Source organism: Mobula hypostoma, chromosome 3 (assembly GCF_963921235.1).
Source record: "Mobula hypostoma chromosome 3, sMobHyp1.1, whole genome shotgun sequence".
In the NCBI taxonomy this organism is placed as follows: domain Eukaryota; kingdom Metazoa; phylum Chordata; class Chondrichthyes; order Myliobatiformes; family Myliobatidae; genus Mobula; species Mobula hypostoma.
The window spans coordinates 63,287,060-63,311,374 of record NC_086099.1 but is presented as its reverse complement, the minus strand read 5'-3'; the positions used below and the strand labels follow the sequence as shown (position 1 = coordinate 63,311,374).

The following is a 24,315-nucleotide window of genomic DNA, read 5'->3' as shown; positions in this document are numbered from 1 at the left end:
CTCACTGCATGCTTCCTTTTCGGTTTTTAACACTATTCTTAATAAACTCTAGGGGCTGTTGTGCATGAAAATCCCAGGGAATCAGCAGTTTCCAAAATACTCAAACCACACTGTCTGGCATCAGCAATCATTTCATGGTTAAAGTGACTTAGATAACATTCCTTTCCCATTCTGAACAACAGCTGAACCTGTTGATACAGTACGCATGCTTTTATTATTGACTTACTGGCACATAATTGGTTGATTAGCTATTTGCGTTAATGAGCAGGTGTAAAGGTGTACAAAAATAAAGCTGTCACTGGGTGAAGTTTTTTTTGAGTATTTTGAAGTCAGTGATAGCAAGGGAATGAAAGCTTGTCAAAATAGACAGGAAGGCAGAGATGAGCTTACAGCAAAATCAGCCATGAAATAATTAAATGGTGAAATAGGTTCAATAGTTCCTACTTCATATGTTTATATGCAGGGAAATCTGTCCAAACCAAGGCAGGCCCTCTCAGCTGACAGATATCACATCTCATGTCAATATGTTCATCCTAGTCACCTCCTAACAGAAGCAAACGTAAGCACTGAGTATCACTCTGCAGTTTCGCAAAGCACAATGCATGTGCACTGAGGTGCCAATTGCCTGTTGACATTTCAAAAACTCTTAAAATAACTCAAGATATGTTGAAAAAATAAAAAAACATTATTAAAATATAGAAGTTAAAAAAGCAGCAATACAAATACAAAATTAAAATGTTAAAATTGATTTAGAGAAGTGAAATACATTGCTTATATTTTTCCCCAATGCGATTGCTGGGGTTTGCTTCAGTTTAACAGACTGCAAGATTGTGGCAGACATTTCAGCCCAGTGGTGGAACCCAGACATGCTGAGTTTGTACTGGATTACCCGCTGGAATCTGTCTCTAATTTCACATCACCAGGACCAGACACAGGATAAAAATCCCCATTCCCAGTGAATTCCTGAATGAAAAGTTTGGAGCAGAAAGTTAATTCATTTTTTAATTATTTTAATTTACATTCATCAGAGACATTTTGAAACTGTGACAAACTCTCGACGATTTTGACAGAAAGCCAAACTCTGCCAGCTGGCCTGCCTTTCATCAAAGGTATTTCAGTGCAGACTATCAGCAGTTTACCATCTGAGACCTTACAATGCTTCATCAGGCGCTTCTAGTGAGTGGAAGCAACTCGGGGTGATGGGCTGTCAGACGAGTTCAACTGGATTCAGCCTAATATCATCCATTTAAGATTTCAGGGAAGTATTGAAACCTATCTCCCACAAAAGATAAGTGCAAGGGTATCTGAAAGGACTGGCAAACAGATTGTTAGAGATGAGTGTGTAGCTGAAAATCTGACTGTCTTCTGGGGAAGTGCCACAAATGTATGTTCAATTGTTTTTTAAATAACTTTAGATTGAAAAATGTGCTAATATTTGCATATTCTAAAACTCAGCACAGAAGGAATAATATTGACATGCGCAATCTAGATCAAGGTGTTGAGAAAAGATAGTTGCAAATTAATACAGGAAAATTCAATAAAAACTTGTAGAATTTGCAGTTTGCTGTCCATTAATCATGTTTACAGTTACTGTCCTATAGATTTGCTAAGTATGCCCACAGAATAAGAATCTCAGGCTTTATGTAGTGACATGTATGTATTCTGATAATAAATTTTACTTTGGACTTTAGAATTAGTGTAGATGTGAATTATGCAATGGATGGAAATTTATTTAAGGTACTGGATTGTGAAAGAGTCTGAGATTTTACTGATCACTCAAACTTTCAGCAAAATATTCTAGACTGTTAAATATTCTAAGGCTAGTAGCAAGACCTAGAAAGGTAGCAGTCCAAAGAGGTTATTTTAAAATTACATTATGCTCCGATGAATCCCTAGTTGGTGTGCATTTCTGGTTTCCTTACATAAAGATGAACCTTTGATAAATGGAGAACATATAGAGAGGTGGAACTTTATGTTCAGTGAGCTGAGGCACCTGTTTCCATGCTGCTCCACTCTGTAAGTTCATAGCCAATCTCAGAACTCAAGGAAATAACATTCCAAATTATACTTCCCTACACATTTTGAAGAGAATGGATGAAGATTTATCAAGCCTGAATGAAGCTTTTTTTTTATCATGTATCAAACTTAAAGCATACAGGAGCCATATTTATAAACAGTAAAAATAAACCAAAATTTCCATTTTAGTTACATTTTATTAAAAAGGATACTAAAAATGGGGAACAGATTCTCAACCACAATTGATAGAAGTCATGAGGTTTTAAGAAGGTCCCAGATTATTAAAGAGACACAAGACAGGCAAACTAGATAGGTTGATTATTTGCCTTGCTCAAAATGCTATTTGGGCTAGGACTTTTACTGGGAGGAGCAAGTTCAGATGTAAAATTCGACCATTTTTAACTCCTGAGCCCCCAGTTAGAAGTTTCAGCATTAAGTTCCTACCCAATATCAACACCTGGAATTTCTTCAGAAGCTCTGGAACAGTAGCAAACCAATAGAATTACCTTCAACAAAGAGGCATCATCAGACGTGGCTATAAGCAACACCAGACAGCAAGCTTAGTGGAGAAGATCTATCAATATTGGGTGAATGACTTCTCTGATAGTGTTACCAATCTGTAATTAAGCACTTTTTATAGTTTCACGATGCTGCTTGACCTATTAAGTACTTCCACCATTCTGTTTCCATTTCAAATGCCCAGCACCCATTGTGTTGTGCTTCTGTAACTCAGTTACAAAATCTCCACTTTTGTCCCCTTCAGCATCCTTGAATCTAATCATGTTACTACTGGTGGGCATGCATTCCATTACCAATGACATAAGCTCCTAAACTGCTGTCTGAAGCCTGAAATATGACGTCAGCAAACAACACTACCAAAGGCGAGATCGCCAAGACGGGTCATGAAGCAATTCCTTTTACATCTTTTTATTTCAGGTATGGTTCTGCTACTGTTAGTTTTCTGGCAGGGTGATTTCGGACCGATCGGGTGACCTTACACTTTACTGTCTCCGAGTGTTTGACGAGGCTGCGACCAAAGTGGGCAGCACATAGGCCAGGAAGCCAGGTGGTGCAAGCCCCTGATATTCTCCATCTCTTGCCGATTAAAGTGCCGAGGAATATTTAAGTCAGCAAGGCAGGTGTGAAAGGCAAGCAAGTACTCAGCACTGTCTACCAGCCTCTCGCTCACTGTTGCCAGAGAAGGTGTCTGCATGTGGTGGTCTCTCACTCTCTGTTCCCAAGGGAAGGTCCTTGCATTCGAGTGATCTCCCTCTCGCTCCCTCGATGCTGTCAGTGGCTAGTGCTAGAGCAAGGTGTAATTGGTGCAAATTGTAGATTTCACGTTTATGTTGATTTCTAGTTTCTAGTTCTAGATCAGGTTGCTCTTTTCTGTTACAACTTCCGGACAATTTTTGACCTTGGGCAACCTACGGCTAATGAACACTGAGCTGTACTGTAGTTTCGATTTTGTGTTTTATATTCTGTGTTTTCATTCATTTTTTTGGTAGCCTTTTATGTGCTTTTTGTGCGTGTTGCAGGGGGTTTGACGTTTGTCATTTTTCTTCAAATGGGTTAGTTTCATGGTTCTTCATTGTTTTGTGTCAATGGGGAAGACGAATTTCAGGGGTCTGTGCTGTGTAGATACTTTGATAATAAATGTACTTTGAATCTTTGAAAATGTTCCACCTCTTCCCCAATCTCTTTCTTTCAACCATTGTTTTAAAACTGAATTCTTTGACCAGATCTTAGGTCTCATATCCTAATACTTTTTTATCTTAGTGGTATTAATAATTTGTTTGTAAAGATTAGCGTGAACAATTTTATTATATTAACAGGTATTTTATTTGATCCTTGCTTGGTGTCAAATTAACACAATTCACTAATCTATTGAGACATGTTAATGATAAACTAAATTGATGAAAATGAGATAGCCAAGATTAATCATTTGCCTGAACTTAAAGCGAAGTTATATAGAGCTCCATATCTTAAACACTAAAAGCGAAGTTGGTAGATGCAATTCATGACAAAAATACTAAAAAAAATATAATTTGGAGGAGATACTACTAATTAGGTTTGCCAGTTGCTTCTCACTATATGAGTTCACTGCCAGCTGGGTATCGAGATCAATTGATTTCAAAAGTAATCAATCTGAAATAATCAAAATCATTCGATTGTCAGATAAAGATCAATGTCTAAAATCAATGATCTAGAGATCACTAGAATACACGGGAGCAAGGGTAGAAAATTAAATAATTCAAAAGGCAAATTCACTAAATTGGTTGTCGATAATGTTACACAAAAACAGGACCTTCTCTCAGTTATATATATAGTAAGTCAAAATCAGCCACAAATTCCATGTAACACTGAAAAAACACTATCTGCAAGTATGGAACACTTTCAGAGGGATACAGGTTCATTGAAACAAGTAATAGGAATAGTTCAGGACTCACCAATTGCTTTATTATTACTGAAGGGAAGAATGTAGAAGGCGGTAAAGAAAATTATTAAATAATGTCAGGGAAGCAATCATTGAAGAACCAATAGACAGGAAAGTGAAATTACCAAGCTCAAGCTAGTCTTAGACTGAAAGGAAATACTTCTAATTAATTAATTAACATCAACACCAAGGGAATAACAAAGTACACATAAAAATATTACCACTCTGCCTTTGGTCTAAATAACAGCTTACAGCATGCCAGAGAGGAAATGCTAAGTGAGAAGGTAGGATCTTGGGTTTCTGTCAACTTATGGAAGAAAAGTCCCCAACATGGCCCCCCACACACATTATATCATCTAAGCTTCAGGTCTGAGCTCCTCCCATCAGTGCTGAGCATCTGTACTACTCACCAGCCCATACCTCCCTGCTCAGAGCCTTGCACAAATAAAAAGCAGAAAGCTTTCCTATGCACGTACCTCTCAGTGTCATTGATGCACCCTGGAAAGGCAATGCTGCACCCAAACAGCAAGATATGATTATAGCATTTTATGTGTTGGAGCTGGAGGAAGACAGAGAGATAAAAGTCCATATCTATGGTGTTGAGAATTGAAGTAGTCTGATGAAAGGGCATCATTTCACATTGGCTGGGACTCACGTTGTTACACTGATCTGTTATAAAATAAGCAAACAAAAATAATATTTGTGAAAGAGGAGTAGGTATAATGTTCACATTTCAGCATAAGACTCAGTTTTGGAAGGTGAACAGCAAAGACATAAATTCACACATCAGGTATTTTAAAAGAGGTTAATTAAGGAAAACATAAATAAGGCAAGCATGAAAACTGGGGAGTGTGTGATTCACAAAGTGTCCTTTCAAAGTCATTATTATTAAAATACAAAGATTACATTTTAAACAAAGACGTCCCAAGTGCTGCCACTTAAAAATGAGAGAAATTAAAAATGGAAATAAAGTAACAACAGTAAAAAGACTCAACAGAGTTCCATGAGTACGTAATGGGAAGCGATTAGTGAAAATAAATGTACATCTCATGGGGACGGAAGTATTAAAAATTTTAATGGGGAAATTGGAAAATAATTTAGAAGTCAAATTACACTAAGGGGAAATCCAATGTCAATGAATGTTTACATCAGAGATCAGCTGGATATGAAACATGGGGGCAGTGACTCCATTACAGGAAGAATGCTCCAAATCACCAATTTGGTGTCACTGAAGTTGGGCAAGATGAGCTGGTGGCCAAATGGCTCACAAAGAACAGGGTACCACTTTTAATTTGTTAGTGATTGCACCTCTCTGATTTAACCAGCCATACTGCTCATGCAAAGCCCAGGCAACTTTGGTGGAGCCAGAAGCTACAGCAGAAGGGAAGGGGACTGAGGAACAGGAGCATATACTCCAGTTCATTCAGTATCTGTAATAAAGAAAACACAATATTCAACCTAGGCATTACAAATTCCTCCAAACAGCAATGTAGATCAGGATATCTGCCTTTTTGTAGTAACGATTGGAGAATAAATACAGCCTAGGTTGGAATAATAATTCCTCTGCATTTTCAATTAGTTCCATGGGATTGCTTAGGGCAGACTGCTTAGTTTAATACCTCTTTGAAAAGATGATTGGTGCAAGCAAAACCCTGCATCAGGACTAGGGGTGGAGGAGAACGAAATCCACTTTTAAAAGGAGAAGGGCACTGGTGTTTTGGGCAGCAGGTAATGGGCAGACCAAAGAGAGAGTTAAGGATGATCTACAGATAAAGTTAGGTAGGAGAGGGGAAGGGATGAAGCTGAAGGACAGAAGCTGGTGGATGAGAGATGGAAGCAAACAAAGTAAAAGGGCAGATGGTGCCAGATGGAGAGAGGGTAACGACGGAGGCTGCTGGGAGGTTGACAAACTGTACACAGAAGCTACCGGTGCTGGAACCTGAAATGCAATGATAGAGATAGTGGAAACCACTTGAGGAACATATGGACCCAGAACCAGAACTAATGACATGCAAGAGCTGTCTATATAGATGCGATGGACTCTGTACTTCTTTGTGAATATGTAATCCGAGTTACTCTGAGGTCAGGCCAGAGGCAAGGGTAAGTATGAATCTTATTGGTGGATCAAAGGAAAAGGGTAGTTATGGCAGTTACATTTTACCCTAACAGTGAAAGCCAAGTACATATTGGTACCAATGACATTGGAAGGAAAAGCAAAGAGGTCCTGAATAGAGAACTTAGAGAGCTAGGCAAAAAGCTAAGAAGCAGGACCTCCCAGGTAGTAATTTCAGGATTGTCAACTGTGCCATGTGCTAGTGAGGTTAGAAACAGGATGATTTGGCAGATTAATGCGTGGCTGAGGAGCTGGTGCAGGGGACACGGCTTCAGGTAGTTGGATCATTAAGATCTCTTCTGGGGGAGATATGACCTGTTCAAAAGTGATGGGTTGCACCTGAATCTGAGGGCAACCAATATTCTCGTGGGCAGGTTTGTTAGAGCTGTTGGGGAGGGTTTAAACTGATTTGGTGGGCGGGGGGGGGCAGTGGGGAACCAGAGTGAAGAGACTCAGGAAATGATGGATGGTAAGAAAGCAAAGATAGTGTGCATTCAGACTGGCAGGAAGGGCAGGCAGATGATAGGACAAAATTGCAGCCAGCAGGGTTAGTATCAGTGCTCTAAGGATGCCTAATCAAAAAGGATAGCAATTACAATGTTCAAAGCAGAGATTATAAGAAATAAGGTTGTTCTATTACAGATTGTCATGTATGATGTTGTGATCATCACTGAATTGTGGCTGAAGGATAGTTGTAGTTGGGAGAAAAATGTCCAAGGTTACATGTTGTATCAGAGGGATAGGATGGCTTTTTAGAGCAGTTTGTCATTGAGCCTACTAGGAGATCAGCTCGACTGGATTGGGTGTTATGTAATGAACCAGAGGTAATTAGGGAGCTTAAGGTAAAAGAACCCTTAGGATACAGTAATCATGATACGATTCAATTCAACCTGAAATTTGATAGGGAGAAAGTAAAGTTTGGCGTAGCATATTTCAGTGGGGTAAAGGAAATTACAGTGGTATGAGAGAGGAGTTAGCCAAAGTAAATTGGAAGGAGATGCTGGCAAAGATGACAGCAGAGCAGCAATGGTGTGAGTTTCTGGGGAAAATGAGGAAGGTGCAGGATAGATGTATTTAAATGAAGAAATACTCAAATGGCAAAATGGTACAACCATAGCTGACAAGGGAAGTCAAAGCTAGTGTAAAAGCAAAAGAGAAGACATACTAGAAAGCAAAAATTAACAGGAAGATAGGGGATTGGGAAGCTTTTAGAAACCTACAGAAAGAAACTAAAAGAATCCTTAGGAGGGAAAAGATGAAATATGAAAGCAAGCTAACAAACAATATCAAAGTGGATAGTAAAAACCTTTTCAAGTATGTAAAAAATATGAGCGATGAGAGTGGATATAGGACCTCTAGAAAACAAGGCCAGAGAAATAATTACAGGGGCCAAGGAGATGGCAGATAAACTACATTAGTATTTTGCATTGACCTTTACTGTGGAAGACACTAGCAGTGCACCAAATGTTGAAGGGTGCAAGGGAAGAGAAGACAGTGCCGTCACTAGTACAAGGGAGAAGGTGCTCAAAAAGCTGAAAGACCTAAGGTTACATAAGTTATCTGGACCAAATGAACTGCACCCTAGGGTGCTGAAAGGGGTAGCGGTAGAGATTGTGGAAGCATTAATAATGATTTTTCAAAAATCATTGGACTCTGGCAAGATGCCAGAGGGCTGGAAAATTGCAAATGCCGCTCCACTCTTTAAGAAAGGAAATTATAGACCAGTTAGCCTGACATCAGTGGTTGGGAAGATGTTGGATTAAATTGCTAAGGATGAGGTTATGGAGTACTTGGTGACACAGGACAGGGTAGGATAAAGTCAACATGGTTTCCTAAAGGGAAAATCTTGTCTGACAAATCTGTTGGAATTCTTTGAGGAGATTACACATATGATAGATAAAGGGGATGCAGTGGATGTTTTATATTTGGACTTTCAGAAGGCCTTTGACAAAGTGCCACACATGGGACTGCTTACCAAGTTAAGAGCCCATGGCATTACGGGGAAGTTACTGGTATGACTTGAGCATTTGCTGATGGAAGGAGGCAGGGAGTGGGAATAAAAGGATCCTTGTCTGGTTGGCTGCCAGTGACCAGTGGTGTTCCACAAGGGTTGGTGTTGGGACCGCCTCTTTTTATCCTGTTTATCAATGATTTAGATGATGGAATAGGTGGTTTTGTTGCCAAGTTTGCAGATGATACAAAGATTTATGGAGGAGCAGGTAGTGTAGAGGAAACAGATAGGCTGCAGAGGGACTTGGACAGATTAGGAGAATGAGCAAGATAGTGGCAAATGAAATACAATGTTGGAAAATGCATGGTCATGCACTTTGGTAGTAGAAATAAATCTGCGGACTATTTTCTAAATGGGGAGAAAATCCAAAAATCTGAGATGCAAAGGGACTTGAGAGTCCTTGTGCATAACACCCTAAAGGTTAACTTGCAGGTTGAGTCGGTGGCAAATTCAATGTTAGCATTAATTTCAAAAGGTCTAGAATACAAGAGCAGGGATGTGATGCTGAGGCTTTATAAGACACTGGTGAGGCCTCTCTTTGAGTATTGTGAATAGTTTGGGCTCCTCATCTAAGAAAAGATGTGCTGGCATTGGAGAGGGCCCAGAGGTGGTTCACAAGGTTGATTCTGGGAATGAATGGGTTATCATACAAGGAACGCTTGATAGCTCAGGGTCTGTATTTGCTAGAAATTTGAAGGATGATGGGGGATCTCATTGAAACCTTTTGAATGTTAAAAGGTCTAAACAGAGTAGATGTGGAAAGGATGTTTCCCATGGTGGGAGAGTCTAGGACAAGAGGGCACAGCATAGAGGGGCCTCCATTTAAAACAGAGATGGAGAGAAATTTCTTCAGGCAGAGGGTGGTGAATTTGTGGAATTTATTACCACAGGCAGCTGTGGAGGTCAGGTCATTGGGTGTATTTAAGGCAGAGATTGATATGTTCTTGATTCGACACGGCATCAAAGGTTACAGGGTGAAGGCCAGAGAGTGGGGCTGAGGAGGGGGAAGAAAGGATTGATTATGATTGAATGGTGGAGTAGACTCAATGGGCCAAATGGCCTAATTCTGCTCCTATGTCTTATGGTCTTAAAACTCTTAGTCTCAGAGTTACTGCAGTCAAGAACTGTTCACCTACTGAAAAATCATAGTCATTAACATAGTGTGTGGATTGACACAGAGAACAGAAATGAGTTTACGAAGTGTTCAGTTGCGAGTGATGCAGAGGAGGGTCCTCCATAAATCTTTGTATTATCTACAAGTTTGGCGACAAAGCCATCTATTCCATCATCTAAATCATTGATAAACAGGATAATCCATTTCCCAATGTCCATTCTCCAATTCCATTTTAATTAATTTGCCATTTACTTCAGGTGTACGTCATATTTCTTGTTTCCTGTTAGTTTCCCTAATGGTAAATCTCAAGGGTTTCCAGTCCTGTTTCACTGTCATCATCATTAGATTTTTAATCAATAATATGCAGATTAGTGCTCTTTTCGAAACTGCTATCTGATCTTTTAGCTTTTTCTCGTCCCTGAGCAGTCCATTTATTTTTATCTGCCCAATATGCTCCTGTATGTGTCCTACTTTGTTGCATTTCCTGCATGTTTCACCTTTAAATCTGCATTTGTTTGGTGTATGTGAGCCCTTGCCACAATGTAACCCAATCTGGTTAGCCAGGCCAATTTCTGTTTAGATGCTGCACTTTATTCAAGCTAATTTTCATTCCTGACTGCGACACAATTGCATCTCTGTTTGTGGTTTCCATTGAAGCAGTAAATTCAATTGTTCATTTGAATGTATGTTGTGTTTCATTTCAATTGTTTTTGAATGCTTTCTTGTGTAAGATTCCACAAACTAGACACTCTGTTAGGGTATCATTAAGCCCATTACACAACTGACAATGTGCAGACAAACTTTTCAATTCAGCCACATATACTGAAATGGACTCCCCTTCCTTTTGATTCTGCTTATGAAACCTAGAGCATTCTGCAATCAACAATGGTTTTGGTTCTAAATGCTCCTGCACTACATTTAACAATAGCAGCAAAGCTCATTTCTGATGGTTTGGTTGGAGCAGTCAAACTTCAAAGTAAACTGTATGTCTTTTAAACTAATAAACTTAGCAAAATTGGTACTTGCTTCTCATTGGTTATTTAATTTGCTTCAAAATACTGTTCCATTAGTTCACTATGCATAGGCCAATTACCCGTTGTATAATCAAACTTGTCAATCTTTCTGATGTAGACTGCCATTTCTGATTTTTTTTAATGATTATTATCACTGGTACTCACTCTTTATGAATCCTGAATTATTGATTTTTCTGAGTTTTCTTTCTTAAAAAATACAATCTTGTGTTTCCTTCTGCAGGTGTTGGCAGCTTTTGTTTTAAACTGGACCGTCTCTTCATGTGCGAACTTGTTTCTTTTAAATTCGGTTCCTCGCAGTGTTAATTTTAGTTCAAATGTTTCGCTCTGCTTTAACAGGTCGGTACCCGTGTCAGGTTCATTTAAAAACAAACCTCATTGCCAATGTTATGTTTTCTAACTTCAGAGCATTAAACTAATTAAAGGAAACACGAGAGTCCAAGAAATGCAGGTGCAGTTCAAGTTTACTTTAAGCGAGATGCGCACATATCACGTGGTCGTGTGTGACGTATGCAATCTAAGTATTTTTACATATAACCTGTGATTAACTATTGAAACTAACAAGAATGCTTAATGAGAATATATATATATATATACACACACACGTACAAGACTACTCAATATTACTGAAATACTAAGTACACAGCACCCTGCATTAGGACTAAGAGGGTAGAAGCAGTGTAAAAAGGTGAGAGGGAAATGTAAGATGGGGACTGTTTATCCACTTCACTAACTAGTTCAATTTGCCCACCATCTCCCTCCTCACTTAGCTGCCTCTCACCTGGGTACCTCTCCTCTACACTCTCAGTCCAGATGCATGGCCTCATGTTGAAACATCCACTACCCCTTTGCCTCCACAAATGTTTCTTGACCCACGGAGTTCCTCCAGCAGTTAATTTTCTGTTCCAGATTCCTTTAATGCCTGGTTTAGCTAGCACTACGGGACACAATCCAGTGGTGAGGTATGTCAGATAAGATCCTATATAATGTTTTTTTTAAATGGTGTACCCACTGAATATCCTTATAAATTATACTTACCTACAATTATCTTAAACAATCATCTCCTGAAAAGATCTAAGCATGGACAAAGCAATACTCTCTTGATTTTCATTAAGTAGTGCAGACATTATTATTTGTGCTGGTTATTGCAAGTAGGAAGATATTAAAAAGTGTGCAACAGATGATATTTGAACTATTCCTTTCTTGAGGTTCCCTAACTCAAATTCTTCTCACTTGCCACCCAAGGTAAAGATCAACTATAAATCCTTGCAAACAGAAACCAAAACCAATTTATTACCAATAAACTACTAATTAAATTGACTTATACTAACCAAGGAATTATTTTGAATTTTATAATTATACTTTACTGAGGGTTAGGTACAGAAAAGATAGTTCCCTTCAAATACCGCCCTAAAAGCCTTCACCATCACTTTGGAATGAGTGCAAAAGATGAAACCCTCTGGCAGTGGAATAGCTGTCACGTACTAGCTTCTCAGCCTGGGTTTGTACACCTGGAATCTGAGTACAAATTTCTAGCTAACAGACAGATGTGCTGCAATGGGCTACAGCTGACACCACCTCCCCTCCCCTCAGCAGCTATAGCTGTTTTTCCATTCTATCCCAAACAGTGCTTTAAAGATTTAAATCATATCTCCGCCATGCAACAAAGGGGCCAATTCTTTCTGGGGTGGACATCTCATTAGACGATTGTCATAATAGAGTCATAGACAACAGTCATATATGATGGAAGCAGACTCTTTGGCATACCATTAACAGTGCCAGCCATCACTTACCAATCTATACATGCAATTTCCCAGGATTTGATCAGTAGCCACAGCTTTTCAAGTACTTAACCAAAAATCCTAATTAAGAAATACTTAGATTAATTAAGAAAATTAATGTGTTAGTTATTTTTTAAATATCTGACCACAGCCTCCACCACAGAGCTTGGGCGGGTCAGGGCTTATGGTAATCATCCTTTTAGATCTAAGGAAGATTAAGTTAGGGTATTGAGAGCAGGGATAGTGAATGAAGGTAGCAGTTTCAGCAGATGGCATTATTGGTCCAGTCCAAGTAGTTTCAGATTCTCCAGTCATTATTTAATGACCTGGATTCATCCTAGCTAAATTCCTTGGTAATGCTCTGAAGGCAACAATATAGTCTTCAAGGCAATATTTCTGGAGGGGAGATCTGATAGAGGTTTATAAAGACTAGATAGAGTGGGAAGAGAGTATCTGCAACCCAGGGTTGAAATGTCTAATACCAGAGGGCATGCACAGGAGTGAGAGGGGATAGGTCCAAGGGAGATGTGAGGGATAGATTTTTAACTCAGAGAGTCATGGATGCCTGATATAGTGGTTGAGGCAAATACATTAGAGGCTGTTAAGAGATGTTAAGGATAGGATGTTAGGAGAGGCAGTTAAGGATAAGCACATGGATATAAGGAAGATGGAAGGATGTGGACATTTTGTAGGTAGGAGGGATTAGTGTTTGGGTGATTTTGATATGCTTTTTAGCTGGTTCAGCACAACATTGTGGGCCAAATGGCCAGTTTCTGTGCTGTAATCTTCTATGTTCTATGACCTGTAAACAGTTTTGCAATTTCTATTTTTGAAATAGGGTATGAATAATTCCTCATGCAAATAAATGGGTTAAGTAAAGCCAATGATAAGCCAACAGTGTATGCATATGAATACAGTAGAAGGGACTTTCATATTCCTTATATCTCCTACCAGTCATAGCTTTACCTCCACTTCTTCTGGTTCTCTGATACACATTTGTTTTTACTCTTCTCTCATTTTCTTCTTCTGATGAAAACGTTACTGTTATGAAACACAAACTATATTGCTCCCTTCATAGAAGCATCCTTATCTGAGTATCTCCAGCATTTTCAATTTCTTTGTCAGATTTTCGGCATTTATTGCTTTTTGCTTTATGCTCACTGAAGTATTCCAGATTATGAAAAAGAGCTTATTTACATGCTGTCATATCACAAAATAGGCAACTTTATATGCAAAATATATCAGAACCATAGAATACCAAAGAGCAAGGTTAAGTATTATAAAGGAGTTACAAGTTTGCCCCTGGTTAAATGAAAATAAACTAAAAACATCTCATTAAATACAACATAAACAAGCTCTTACCATAGATGGTATCAAAATATTCATCATCATCATCATATGTTCTGTTAACATTTGTCAAAATGTGGGCAATTTTGAGGATATGGAAAGACATCTTGCGAACTGGGTCAATGGTAGATGGCACAAGGGTATAAGTTTCATTTGTTGTCTGAGCAAGCGATTGTGTGCCCGCCACGTGCAGAAATGAGTCCTTGCTGTCTTCATCAAAAGAAGGTCTATTACCGATTACCCCTGGCGAAAACAATAAAGTAACAGGTTAGCACTCCATTCGGAGTAAATTCCTTTGAGTAATTTTCAGATATGGACTCTAATGGAATTTGTCCCTTTCTGTCTTGTTAAATTTAGTGGAACAGAAAGTACTGGTTCTGCATAGGGAAATGTTTCTCTACAACAGGTCATTCCCTAAAAGTGAATACTGCATCCATTATATCGGTGATTCCCAACGGAGATGTTATGTGTCCTAAGGGGGCATTAGGGGAAATAGAAGTCATCTGGGGCATTCAAGATTCTTGGGGTGGAGGATGTAAGCAGCATCCTAACTTGAGGCACAAGAGCTGATTGACCATTAGTACAGCAGGCACTCCAAAAAAAAACAATGAGGCCAGCAGGCACTCCAAAACAAAAACAGTGAGACGCTGGAACTCAGGAAGAACTATAGTTCTGCAGGCAGTCAGCACTCGTCATCACAACTTGGCAATCTCATCTGACCGTACCAACCAAACAGACGTTATTGGGGATGCATAAATTAGCAACCAGGGTGCCCAACAGTTCCCCTTGATTCACAGTACAGAATGAGTTCACGCAATTTAACAGTTGGTAAGTCAAGTACATCCTCTCAACTTTCTCCACAGATCTATGATAAACAAGCCACACAACGATACAGCACTTGCCAGAACCAAATGGTTAAATAGAGCTAGTCAGCGAACCTGCCAACACTGAGGATTCCTCGAGGTGTTTAAGGTGACCTCGGCCTCATAAGTGTGGTTAAGAACCATCTTCGGGGATTATAAGATTGGTCAATTGCACTAACTGGAATAATATAAAGGTAGCTTGCCGAACACCAGCTTTATCCCGACTAACATTCAGATTTTAATGTGAATCCTTGCCAATATAATTTTCCCTGGTGTGATCATCATCATCTTTGCCTCGCCACTCCTCATTATGCCACTCCCATGTCAACTCGATGCTGTCATCAACATCCGATAGGCATTCCCAGTTTGTGTACATTTTTTATTTTAATTTAGCCCTGTTAATGATGGATAAATACATATGGTGCGATCTCTGTGAGTCTGAAGGAGGTGAAGCCTTGAATTCTAATCCTGCCAAGAAACAGAAACTGCAGAAAGTGCATCAATACAATGTTACATACCTGGAGTATGGTTTTATTCTGTTCCCGTCAGATCAGCGATGCCCCATGTGTCTCATTTGTAATACTGTACTGTCTGATGAAGCCATCAAGATTGCAGGAACACATCTGTAAAAGTCACCCTAAAAAGGCTACTTATGGTATGACTCAGTTCCAGAAGATGAAAGAAGCATATGAAAGGCATTGCACACTCGAGTCATTTGCTAAAAATGACCGTGACAGTCTTCAATGCTTCTTATAGCATTTCCAAAATGATAGCAAAGTGAGGAAAATCTCACACAATTAGTGAAAGATTAATAATGCCTGCTGTATCAGAAGTGCTCACCACTGTCCTCAAAATGGATACCAGTATCTTAAAATCAATTCCTGTGAGTAATAACTCTGTAGATAGATAGATAGGTAGATAGATAGATATACTTTATTAATCCCGAGGGAAATTTGGTTTCGTTACAGCCGCACCGACCAAGAATAGAGCGTAAATATAGCAATACAAAAAACCCCAACAATCAAACACCAAAATGCAAACTATGCCAGATGGAAAATAAGTCCAGGACCAGTCTATTGGCTCAGAGTGTCTGACCCTTCACGTTGTATTGACAAAATGAGTGAAGACATTGAATATTAGCTATGCAGAAAAGCTACAAAAATAGAATTTGGTTTTCAACTGGATGGGTCAACTGTGCAAGACAATGGGGCATTGCTAATGACATATGCACAGTTCATCAAAAATGAAAAGTTTATAAAGAGATTCTCTTTTTGTAAAAAGTTAAGATCAAATATCAACAAAAAATCAATCTATGACAAGCTCAAAATGTATGTTGATGATAAAAGTATTCTAATTAGGAACATTATTTCTTGTGCAACAGATGGAGCATAATATATGACAGGTCACCATGTTGATTTAGTGGTATTTATGAAAAAAGAAATTCCAAGTCTGTTTGCAATCCATTGTGTAATTCATTGTCAACATCTCGTAGCCGAAAACCTCAGCCAGCAACTTTTTCAAACATGACCCTTGTAATATCTATCTCTCCAGTTATGCCAAGATAACAATGAAAAAGTTTGAGCACTTGCTTCTTCACACTGAAGTGCTTTGGCTATCAAATGCTTCTTTGATCTTTTTGACATTGTGGTTGAATTTTTGCTCAAAGGCAACAAGAGCTTGGGAAATAAGATTGAACTATGTGGAGATATGGCATACCTAGCCAATCTGTATGACAAAATGAACATTCTAAATATGAAACTGCAGAGTGAGAATTTGAATTTAATCCAGGCAAAAAGTGCAGTGTCCAATTTTATCAGAAAGCTGGAAACACATAAGCAGAACACCGGGAGAAGAATGTTCTCACAGTTTCTCTGCATGGAAAACATAGCAATCTCTATCACAGAAGGTGATTTGAAAAAGTACTGTTTACACTCGCACTCACTGATAAAGGACTTTCAGAATCGATTCAAGGATTGGAAATCGATCTGGAAATTCCGGACTGGGTAATTAACCCATTCTTTGCAAGATGGAAGAACAGGAAGAGAGCTTGCAAGAAGAAATTATTGAAACTCAGAATGATTAAGAAGCAAAAATGTTTTCAAAACTGTTGGCTGTTATAGTACATGGCTACACTGTCATACAAAGTTTCCTGGTCTTTGGAGAAGAGCCAGACTGCTCCTCATTGCTTTTCCATCCTCTTACCTTGTTGAAAGAGGCTTCAGTGCAGTGAATCACACACAATTGGACATTGTTACACATGGGGAATTAAGGCTTTTACTGTCACAACTTGAACCAGATATTTCAACTCTTGCTCAAAACCATCAAGCTCAAGGATCACATTGATATCAAAGCTGTTGTACAGTGCACAGGTACTGTGTAAGCTAGGTTTAAAGACAAATAAAAAGTTAATGCAGAATCATTTTTCTCATGTTAGCATATGGAAGAACATGTTTTTACACTATGAAGGGACAGGGAAGTATACTGCACCTAAGAGGGGTGTTGGCAAATATGAAGGTGCTATAGGAGAGCGTTGGCAAGAATGAAAGCGATTTAGGGAGGTGTTGGGCTAAAAAAAAAAGGTTGGGAAATATGGCATTATATGAACTGTTTAAAAAGGCTGAAATCTTTCTGAAAGGATTGTGCCCAGGAATTAAATTTACTGCCATTTAGCAGGCACTTATGAGTCCTTAAAATTACATGCCAACCAGTATGTAATCAGATAGTTTAGATGACAAGACTAGGGACTTCTGCATGTTTAAGTAGAAGCAGTATACAATTTAGATTAGCCTTTTGATCAGCATGGAAATGCACAGATATTTCTTAAATTATAATGGGATATATAGTATTGTGGCAAGACATTCCACACCATCTATTAGGCTTCTCCTCGCATATTTAACCTTCCAGATTTTTTTTTTGCTTAACATGTCAGAGGGAGGTAAAATGGGTACCTCATTTGTGAGAACAGGACAAGCAACAGCATATCTCCTCCACCAACTATATCATAAGCCTACGAGGATGAACAAGCACCAGTCTACAATGGGGAAACTGGTGGTGCCGAGAGCCAGCAGCTTTAAATTCCTGGGTATTATCTGAAGACTGTCCTGGGCCCCGCACTGGTAATCATAGATGTAATCACAAAAAAGGCACACCTGCATCTTTATATACTTAGGAGGTTAAGGAGGTTTGCCTTACCTCAGGTTGTCATTGAACACTATCAGACTTCTACACACGCACTGGTGAAAGTACCTATCTAGTTGCATCATGCCCTGGCATGGCAATTTGTCTGCACATAATGAAGCTGCAGAGAACTCAGTCCAATACATTGCAGGCACTTTCCTTCCCACCACTGATCGTATCAACAAGAGGTGCTGTCTCAAAAAGGCAACCCTCTGTCAAAGAACTGCACATTGCAGGCCATGCCACCTTCTCATGGCTACCACTGGGCAGAAGATACAGAAGCTTGGAGAACCCACACCACCAGGTTCAAAATCTGCTACTTCCCTTCAACCAGTCGATTTTTGAACCAAATGGCAGTGCTCCGCAGCACTGTGATCAGTTTGACCACCCTGCACGAAAATGGGCTTCGTGGGGTTTTTTTTGTTCTAACTGCAGTCTTTCTGATAAAGAAAAATGGGTATGAATTAAGTTTAATTTATGTTTTTCCTGTGAATGCTGCGCACGTGTGCCTGTGATGTTACTGCAAGTAGGCTTTTCAATGTACCTGTGTACACATGACACTTACGCATTTGACAATAAACGTGACTTTGCAAGATGTCTAGGGCAAGCAAAGTCAATTTATATTGTGAACTGAGTAAACAGAAAATATTCAATACACACAATGCAGTTCAATGCTGAGTTAGATTTCGAGACACTATTATAGTATGGAGTGGTGCAAGTTGGAGTACAGATTCTAAATTATTGATCAGTCACATTTCTGCCATTGTATAAAGTTGCTGTTTTTAAATAATGCACATTCCATTATCAGCCCGTCACTTTGACCGGAAAACCTGGGCCACTGAGAATCCGTGTAATGCGCAGACAATTTTTATTGTACTGATTATTCTCAGCTCTAGAAACACAGAGCAAGGTCATTCAATTTGTTGTAATTATGTTGGATCAATCCCTTGTCTTCTGTCAGATTTGTTCCAGATTAGCCAAAGTCCAATCCCATCCTCCCATTCTTGGTTTATCCTCATTTCTTCTTAACCTATGTATATTTGCTCCACAATCTTTTCTTAAAACTGCAATGGTCTCAGCTTCTCCCGAGTGAAAGTTCCCACACATATCTTGAAGATGTACTGATATTTTAATTGCTTGTTATAAATATCCCTCATTATAATTTGGGTGGGAAAAAAACATCAAAAAGAGCTTTTAGAGATGTGAGAGAGAAGTTTCAGATGTACAAAGAAATAAGGTGGGGGAAATGGGACTGATAATAAGAGCATAGTGCAACAAAAATCACAAACATTGCTGAGCTATTTACTTAACTTCCAAATGGCCCAGATTTTATATCGTTGCCACAATTGTTCAGCACAAGGAATGCGAGGACATCTATTTAGAATAAGAAAATACTTCAATTTGCCTTTATATCAATAAACTTGAAGTTGAAAAGAAGCATTTAAGTGTTCATCTAAGGGATCGCTAAAAATCAGTGCAAAACAACAAATAACAATCAAATGACTATGGAGTGTTTGCTAGAGGATTCTACAATTATCAAATAAAGTTATACAATTCTTAGAATAGGACCTTTGTCAAACTAGATCAGATATGTGGTCGCTCACTCTCCACAATGTTCTCTCCTCGCTCCAGGGTGCCGGACTCTGTCACTATTCTGTTACTCGGTCAATTTAAATGGATAGACTGAAAAGACAGGGTGTCGGGATCTGGGTCGAGACTGATTTTGTTCGTTCTTGGTGGTGGTCACTCCTCTCTCTCTATAGTGCTGAGGCTATGAAGATTACCCTGGCTGTGTGCTCCATGCCCGCTAATATGATGGACCAATAAGCGAGGCTTTGGGCTGCTCCAGAGTTCACATCTGAGGACTCAATTTCTGGTTCAGATCATTTATAGCTCACTTCAATTGCCCGCATGATTTTGTGCTTTTTTTCTTTCTCTTGTATATCAGGCAGGATACTTGGTAGTGTGGAGGAGCAGAGGGATCTCGGGGTACATGTCCACAGATCCCTGAAAGTTGCCTCACAGGTAGACAGGGTAGTTAAGAAAGCTTATGGGGTGTTAGCTTTCATAAGTCGAGGGATAGAGTTTAAGAGTCGCGATGTAATGACGCAGCTCTATAAAACTCTGGTTAGGCCACACTTGGAGTACTGTGTCCAGTTCTGGTCGCCTCACTATAGGAAGGATGTTGAAGCATTGAAAAGGGTACAGAGGATATTTACCAGGATGCTGCCTGGTTTAGGGAGTATGCATTATGATCAGAGATTAAGGGAGCTAGGGCTTTACTCTTTGGAGAGAAGGAGGATGAGAGGAGACATGATAGAGGTGTACAAGATAATAAGAGGAATAGATAGAGTGGATAGCCAGCGCCTCTTCCCCAGGGCACCACTGCTCAATACAAGGGGACATAGCTTTAAGGGAAGGGGTGGGAATTTCAGGGGGGATATTAGAGGAAAGTTTTTTTTACTTAGAGGGTTGGTGCGTGGAATGCACTGCCTGAGCCAGTAGTGGAGGCAGATACACTAGTGAAGTTTAAGAGACTACTAGACAGGTATATGGAGGAATTTAAGGTGGGGGGTTTTATGGGAGGCAGGGTTTAAGGGTCGGCACAACAGTGTGGGCTGAAGGGCCTGTACTGTGCTGTACTATTCTATGTCTATGTTCTATGCATTGGTATTTTATTTTTATTGCTATTCTTACTTATTTCCTTTAATTGGGTTCATTCAGGTTTCTTGCTTAGTGGCTACATGTGAGAAAGCAAATCTCAAGGTTGTATAATTTATACATTCTTTGATAATAAATGTACTTTGAATCTTGAATCTTTGAATGTGTTGTTCTGTATTACCTTTAACTCAATAGAAATACTGGCCATTCTTAACTTCAAACTTCTTGCAACGACTAAGCACTCATGTCAATGGCTGATTAACTTATCCAACTCAAATTGTATTCATCTTCAGAACTTCCTCCTGTTCTACAATTGTCTCTAAAAGTACTTAAAGAGAATCTAGCTAGCCTGGAGATAGAAATCCAATGAACTGTGCTTTAGAATCTTCTGCAGGTTAGACACAAAAGCATTAGTTAAAATTGTGGCGGTTAATTCTAGCTGCCTAAACAACAGAAACGACAATATCTGCCAAACACTCTTCTTTAGGAAATGATTACCTTCCATTCTTACCTTTCTTTCTAGGCACTTCCTCTTTTGTTCACCATTACCTTTTCATCTGTGTACATTCATTCCATCTCCAAAATACAGATCATAGTTTCATGCTCTTTCTTTGTTAATAATGTTACTACATTCAGTGACTGGGGATAAAATTGGATACCATGTCACTAACTGTAATTTTGCCTCAATATCCTACTGTACGTGTGGGCATAAATCAGCTCACTAATATATATTAATGAAGTTCTATGTGTTCTAATGGTTCCTTAAGTGTATACAGCTACATTAGAAGTTTTTACAAAGGAATGCCTTTTTGATATTTATTTAAATCTTCTGCTTGGCAGCCTTTCTTTCTACTTGGTAAATGGTTGAGAATGCACCTGAACAACTTCACAAATGATTTTTGTTAAAATAAATACTTTCAAGGCGGGCACTGAAAAGATCCCACCTTTGGAATCTAGCGTAGCGGAGTAGGTCAAAAGTTTCTCCTTTTTGTTGGTAATAATGGATTCCACTTGGAGCTTTTTTTTATTTAAAATTAATATCAGTCCATCAGCTAAAGGCAAGCTCTAGTTTGCCACTAACTGACCAGCAGAACTTTTTGCACGATGGGGGTAGGCACATCAGGAACAAAAAATTGAATGATTTTATATCCAGTATGATCCAATAGATTTACACTGATTCTAAAAAGGGTATCATTCTATTAATAATACCAACATCATTTGTTTTCACAAGCATTGCACATTGTTTTTTTTTCCCTCTTGTGCCCAAATGCCACAGAGTATGAGGATCAATATAAAACTGTCCAAAGTGGGAAGTATGATGACATCATCTGACCACTATCACTTTTAGAACCCAGCCAGTGATTTGTGAGCATTGTTCAAGCAAATCAGTTAGCAGAAGGTCAAGGGGTTGCTGACTCTGGCAGTCATAATGTGGAGCTAAGCTGGAAGTAAGTAATTAGACATGTTTTCATAAAGGAGGCTCAATATTGTGCTGACAGGGTCTAGAAACAGTGCCCCCCATACATACATACACAAAAAAAAAGAAGATTTCTCTTTTCTTTTTGTTCAACTACCTAATACTTGTACTAAATATTCAGTGGATTTAGCATAGGATCTAAGACGCCCCCTGATACACTGTTAATTAAGGTCTTACTGGAAACTGCTGGGAACCAAATCACTGAGAAGCAATCAGAAAAGAGATTGTGTCTAGGAATAAAAAGGAAATAGGACTAGAGCTACAATACCATATCTTTCAGCTATAAGAGACCATAAGACATAGGAGCAGAATTAAAAAATTCCAGTGAGTACAGGCTTAAATCTGCCAGACGCTCCTCATATGTTAACCCCTTCATTCCTGGAATCATCTTCGTGAATCTTCTCAGGACTCTCTCCAATGACAATTCATTCTTTCTGAGATAAGGAACTAAAAACTATTGACAATACTCCAAGTGCGGCCTGACTAGTGCCTTATAAAGGCTCAGCATCATTTCCTTGCTTTTATATTCTATTCCCCTTGAAATAAATGGCAACATTGCATTTGCCTTCTTTACCACAGACTCAACCTGTAAATTAACCTTCTGGGAATCTTGCACAAGGACTCCAAAGTGCCTTTGCACGTCTGATGTTTGAATTTTCACCCCATAATTGTCTGCCCATTTAGATTATAATAAGTACACAGATTGTGCAGGATTCCCTGTGGTCATTCCTTTAAAAAATCAAGTATACTGTTCTGGATGCTGTTGGGTGGGATGATCTGGCACTAGAATTACAGTGGGGAAGAGTGAAGGCAAACAGGGTTCTAGTGATAGGGGACTCAATAGTTAGGGGGACAGACAAAAGATTCTGCGGCCACAAAGGGGACTCCACAATGGTATGGTGCCTCTCTGGTGACAGACTCCATAACAGTACATAACAAACAAATGATTGTCTTCTGGCATCCCTGAGTGTTTTATGGAAATCATCTCTCAATTTCATGTAAGGGTAGGGTCACTGATTTGAACTTCACACTCCTGGATGGCGGTGGTGTTCTCATGTGACTGCTACCCCTGTCCTTCATGATGGTAGAGATTACAGATTTGCAAGATGCTATCGGTAATTAAAGTGAGCAAATACAGTGCAGCAAATATCGGTCATGGTATATGAGGTGATATCTTATTCAATGTACTGATTACTTCAAAACTCTTCAAAATCACTTAGTAATCACTAGCAATCACTTCAAAACTCAATAAAAATTATATTTTAAAAAAATGTACTGAAAACCTTGTTCAAGAGAAGCACTGAATAAATGTTTTACTTCCCCAAAGGCACTTGGGGCCAAAAGTTTATATGACGTTGTTTAGACAAAGCAACACAGTGAATAATAGAAACATAATGAGATAACAGCAGTGAAAATGGAATAAAGATGTTTAGTTTACATTACCTGGTTTAGCACCTTCAAGCAATATCAGAAAAGAAAATAGTAGTATTTTTAAATTCAGTGGAAAACTCAACAGGCCAGAAGGTATAGACCTGCAAAGAGCTGGGGGTGGATTTGGGGTGGTATCCAGCAGTGGCTTAGGGGAGCCAGGTTACTATGTAAGACAAACTCTTCATTTAACAATATATGAATAAGTAGAAGGGCACTTGGCCCCTCACACTTGCGCTACCGTTAAATAAAATCAGAAATCATCTTTTACCTTAGCTTCACATTCGACACTAACCTCCTGTCCATCAATACTATTAAATTCGATTTACGATATCGGAACTCAGATCTGCATATGCATTTGTGTTTACACCCCTTTAAAATGAAATTAGCATTGAACCAACTAAAATATCAAAACTAATAAAATTTGGATGATGCAGCTGAAATTATTAAACAAGTTATGACCCAGTGGCATCATGCTCAACAAGGCCATCTCCTGAATATATAGACAATCCCTGGCTGCCAACAGGAAAGAAAAAAATTACACATTTATGAAGAAAATTCAGAAGTATACTCCTGATATAGGAAAAGAAAGCAGCAAATATGTGCAGAATGAGATTGTAACATCCCAATAAAAGTAATCAGATAAATGATGAAATGACATCCTAGAAATTCTTCGGCATACATTGACGAGCACCATGGTAATTCTGATCAAGGTCGTTGAGGGGTAATGTTATAATATGCATCAAAGACAATGTACTTTGTGTGTTTCAATGGCCAATCCTGAGCCCATCTATAAAATCCACAGCATCAGAGAGCGGGTCACATAGCATAGAAGCAAACCATTCATTCCATCACATCC

At 39.0% G+C, this 24,315-nt stretch overlaps 1 protein-coding gene and 1 long non-coding RNA gene across 10 annotated transcripts in view; one reads left to right on the top strand and one right to left on the bottom strand.

Moving 5' to 3' along the window:
• corin (corin, serine peptidase) overlaps positions 1–24,315 on the bottom strand; it is a 192,973-nt gene that overhangs the window by 157,608 nt on the left and 11,050 nt on the right. For 6 of the 9 annotated variants that reach the window (XM_063043192.1, XM_063043195.1, XM_063043193.1 and 3 more), the window contains exons 3-4: positions 13,866–14,093; positions 4,930–5,122 (exon numbers count right to left, since the gene is read on the bottom strand). The exons of 1 other annotated variant lie outside the window; for it this stretch is intronic. In XM_063043192.1, coding sequence (XP_062899262.1) covers positions 4,930–5,122; positions 13,866–14,093 — 421 coding nt within the window. Of the gene's footprint in view, positions 1–444; positions 545–4,929; positions 5,123–13,865; positions 14,094–15,231; positions 15,243–24,315 lie in introns of those variants that run through there. 2 more of the 9 variants (XM_063043197.1, XM_063043198.1) reach the window with 2 other exon arrangements.
• Positions 1,222–11,123, top strand: LOC134344048 (uncharacterized). Its single transcript, XR_010017356.1, has 3 exons — positions 1,222–1,384; positions 2,780–2,952; positions 10,946–11,123. It is a non-coding gene; the product is annotated as an uncharacterized LOC134344048 (long non-coding RNA).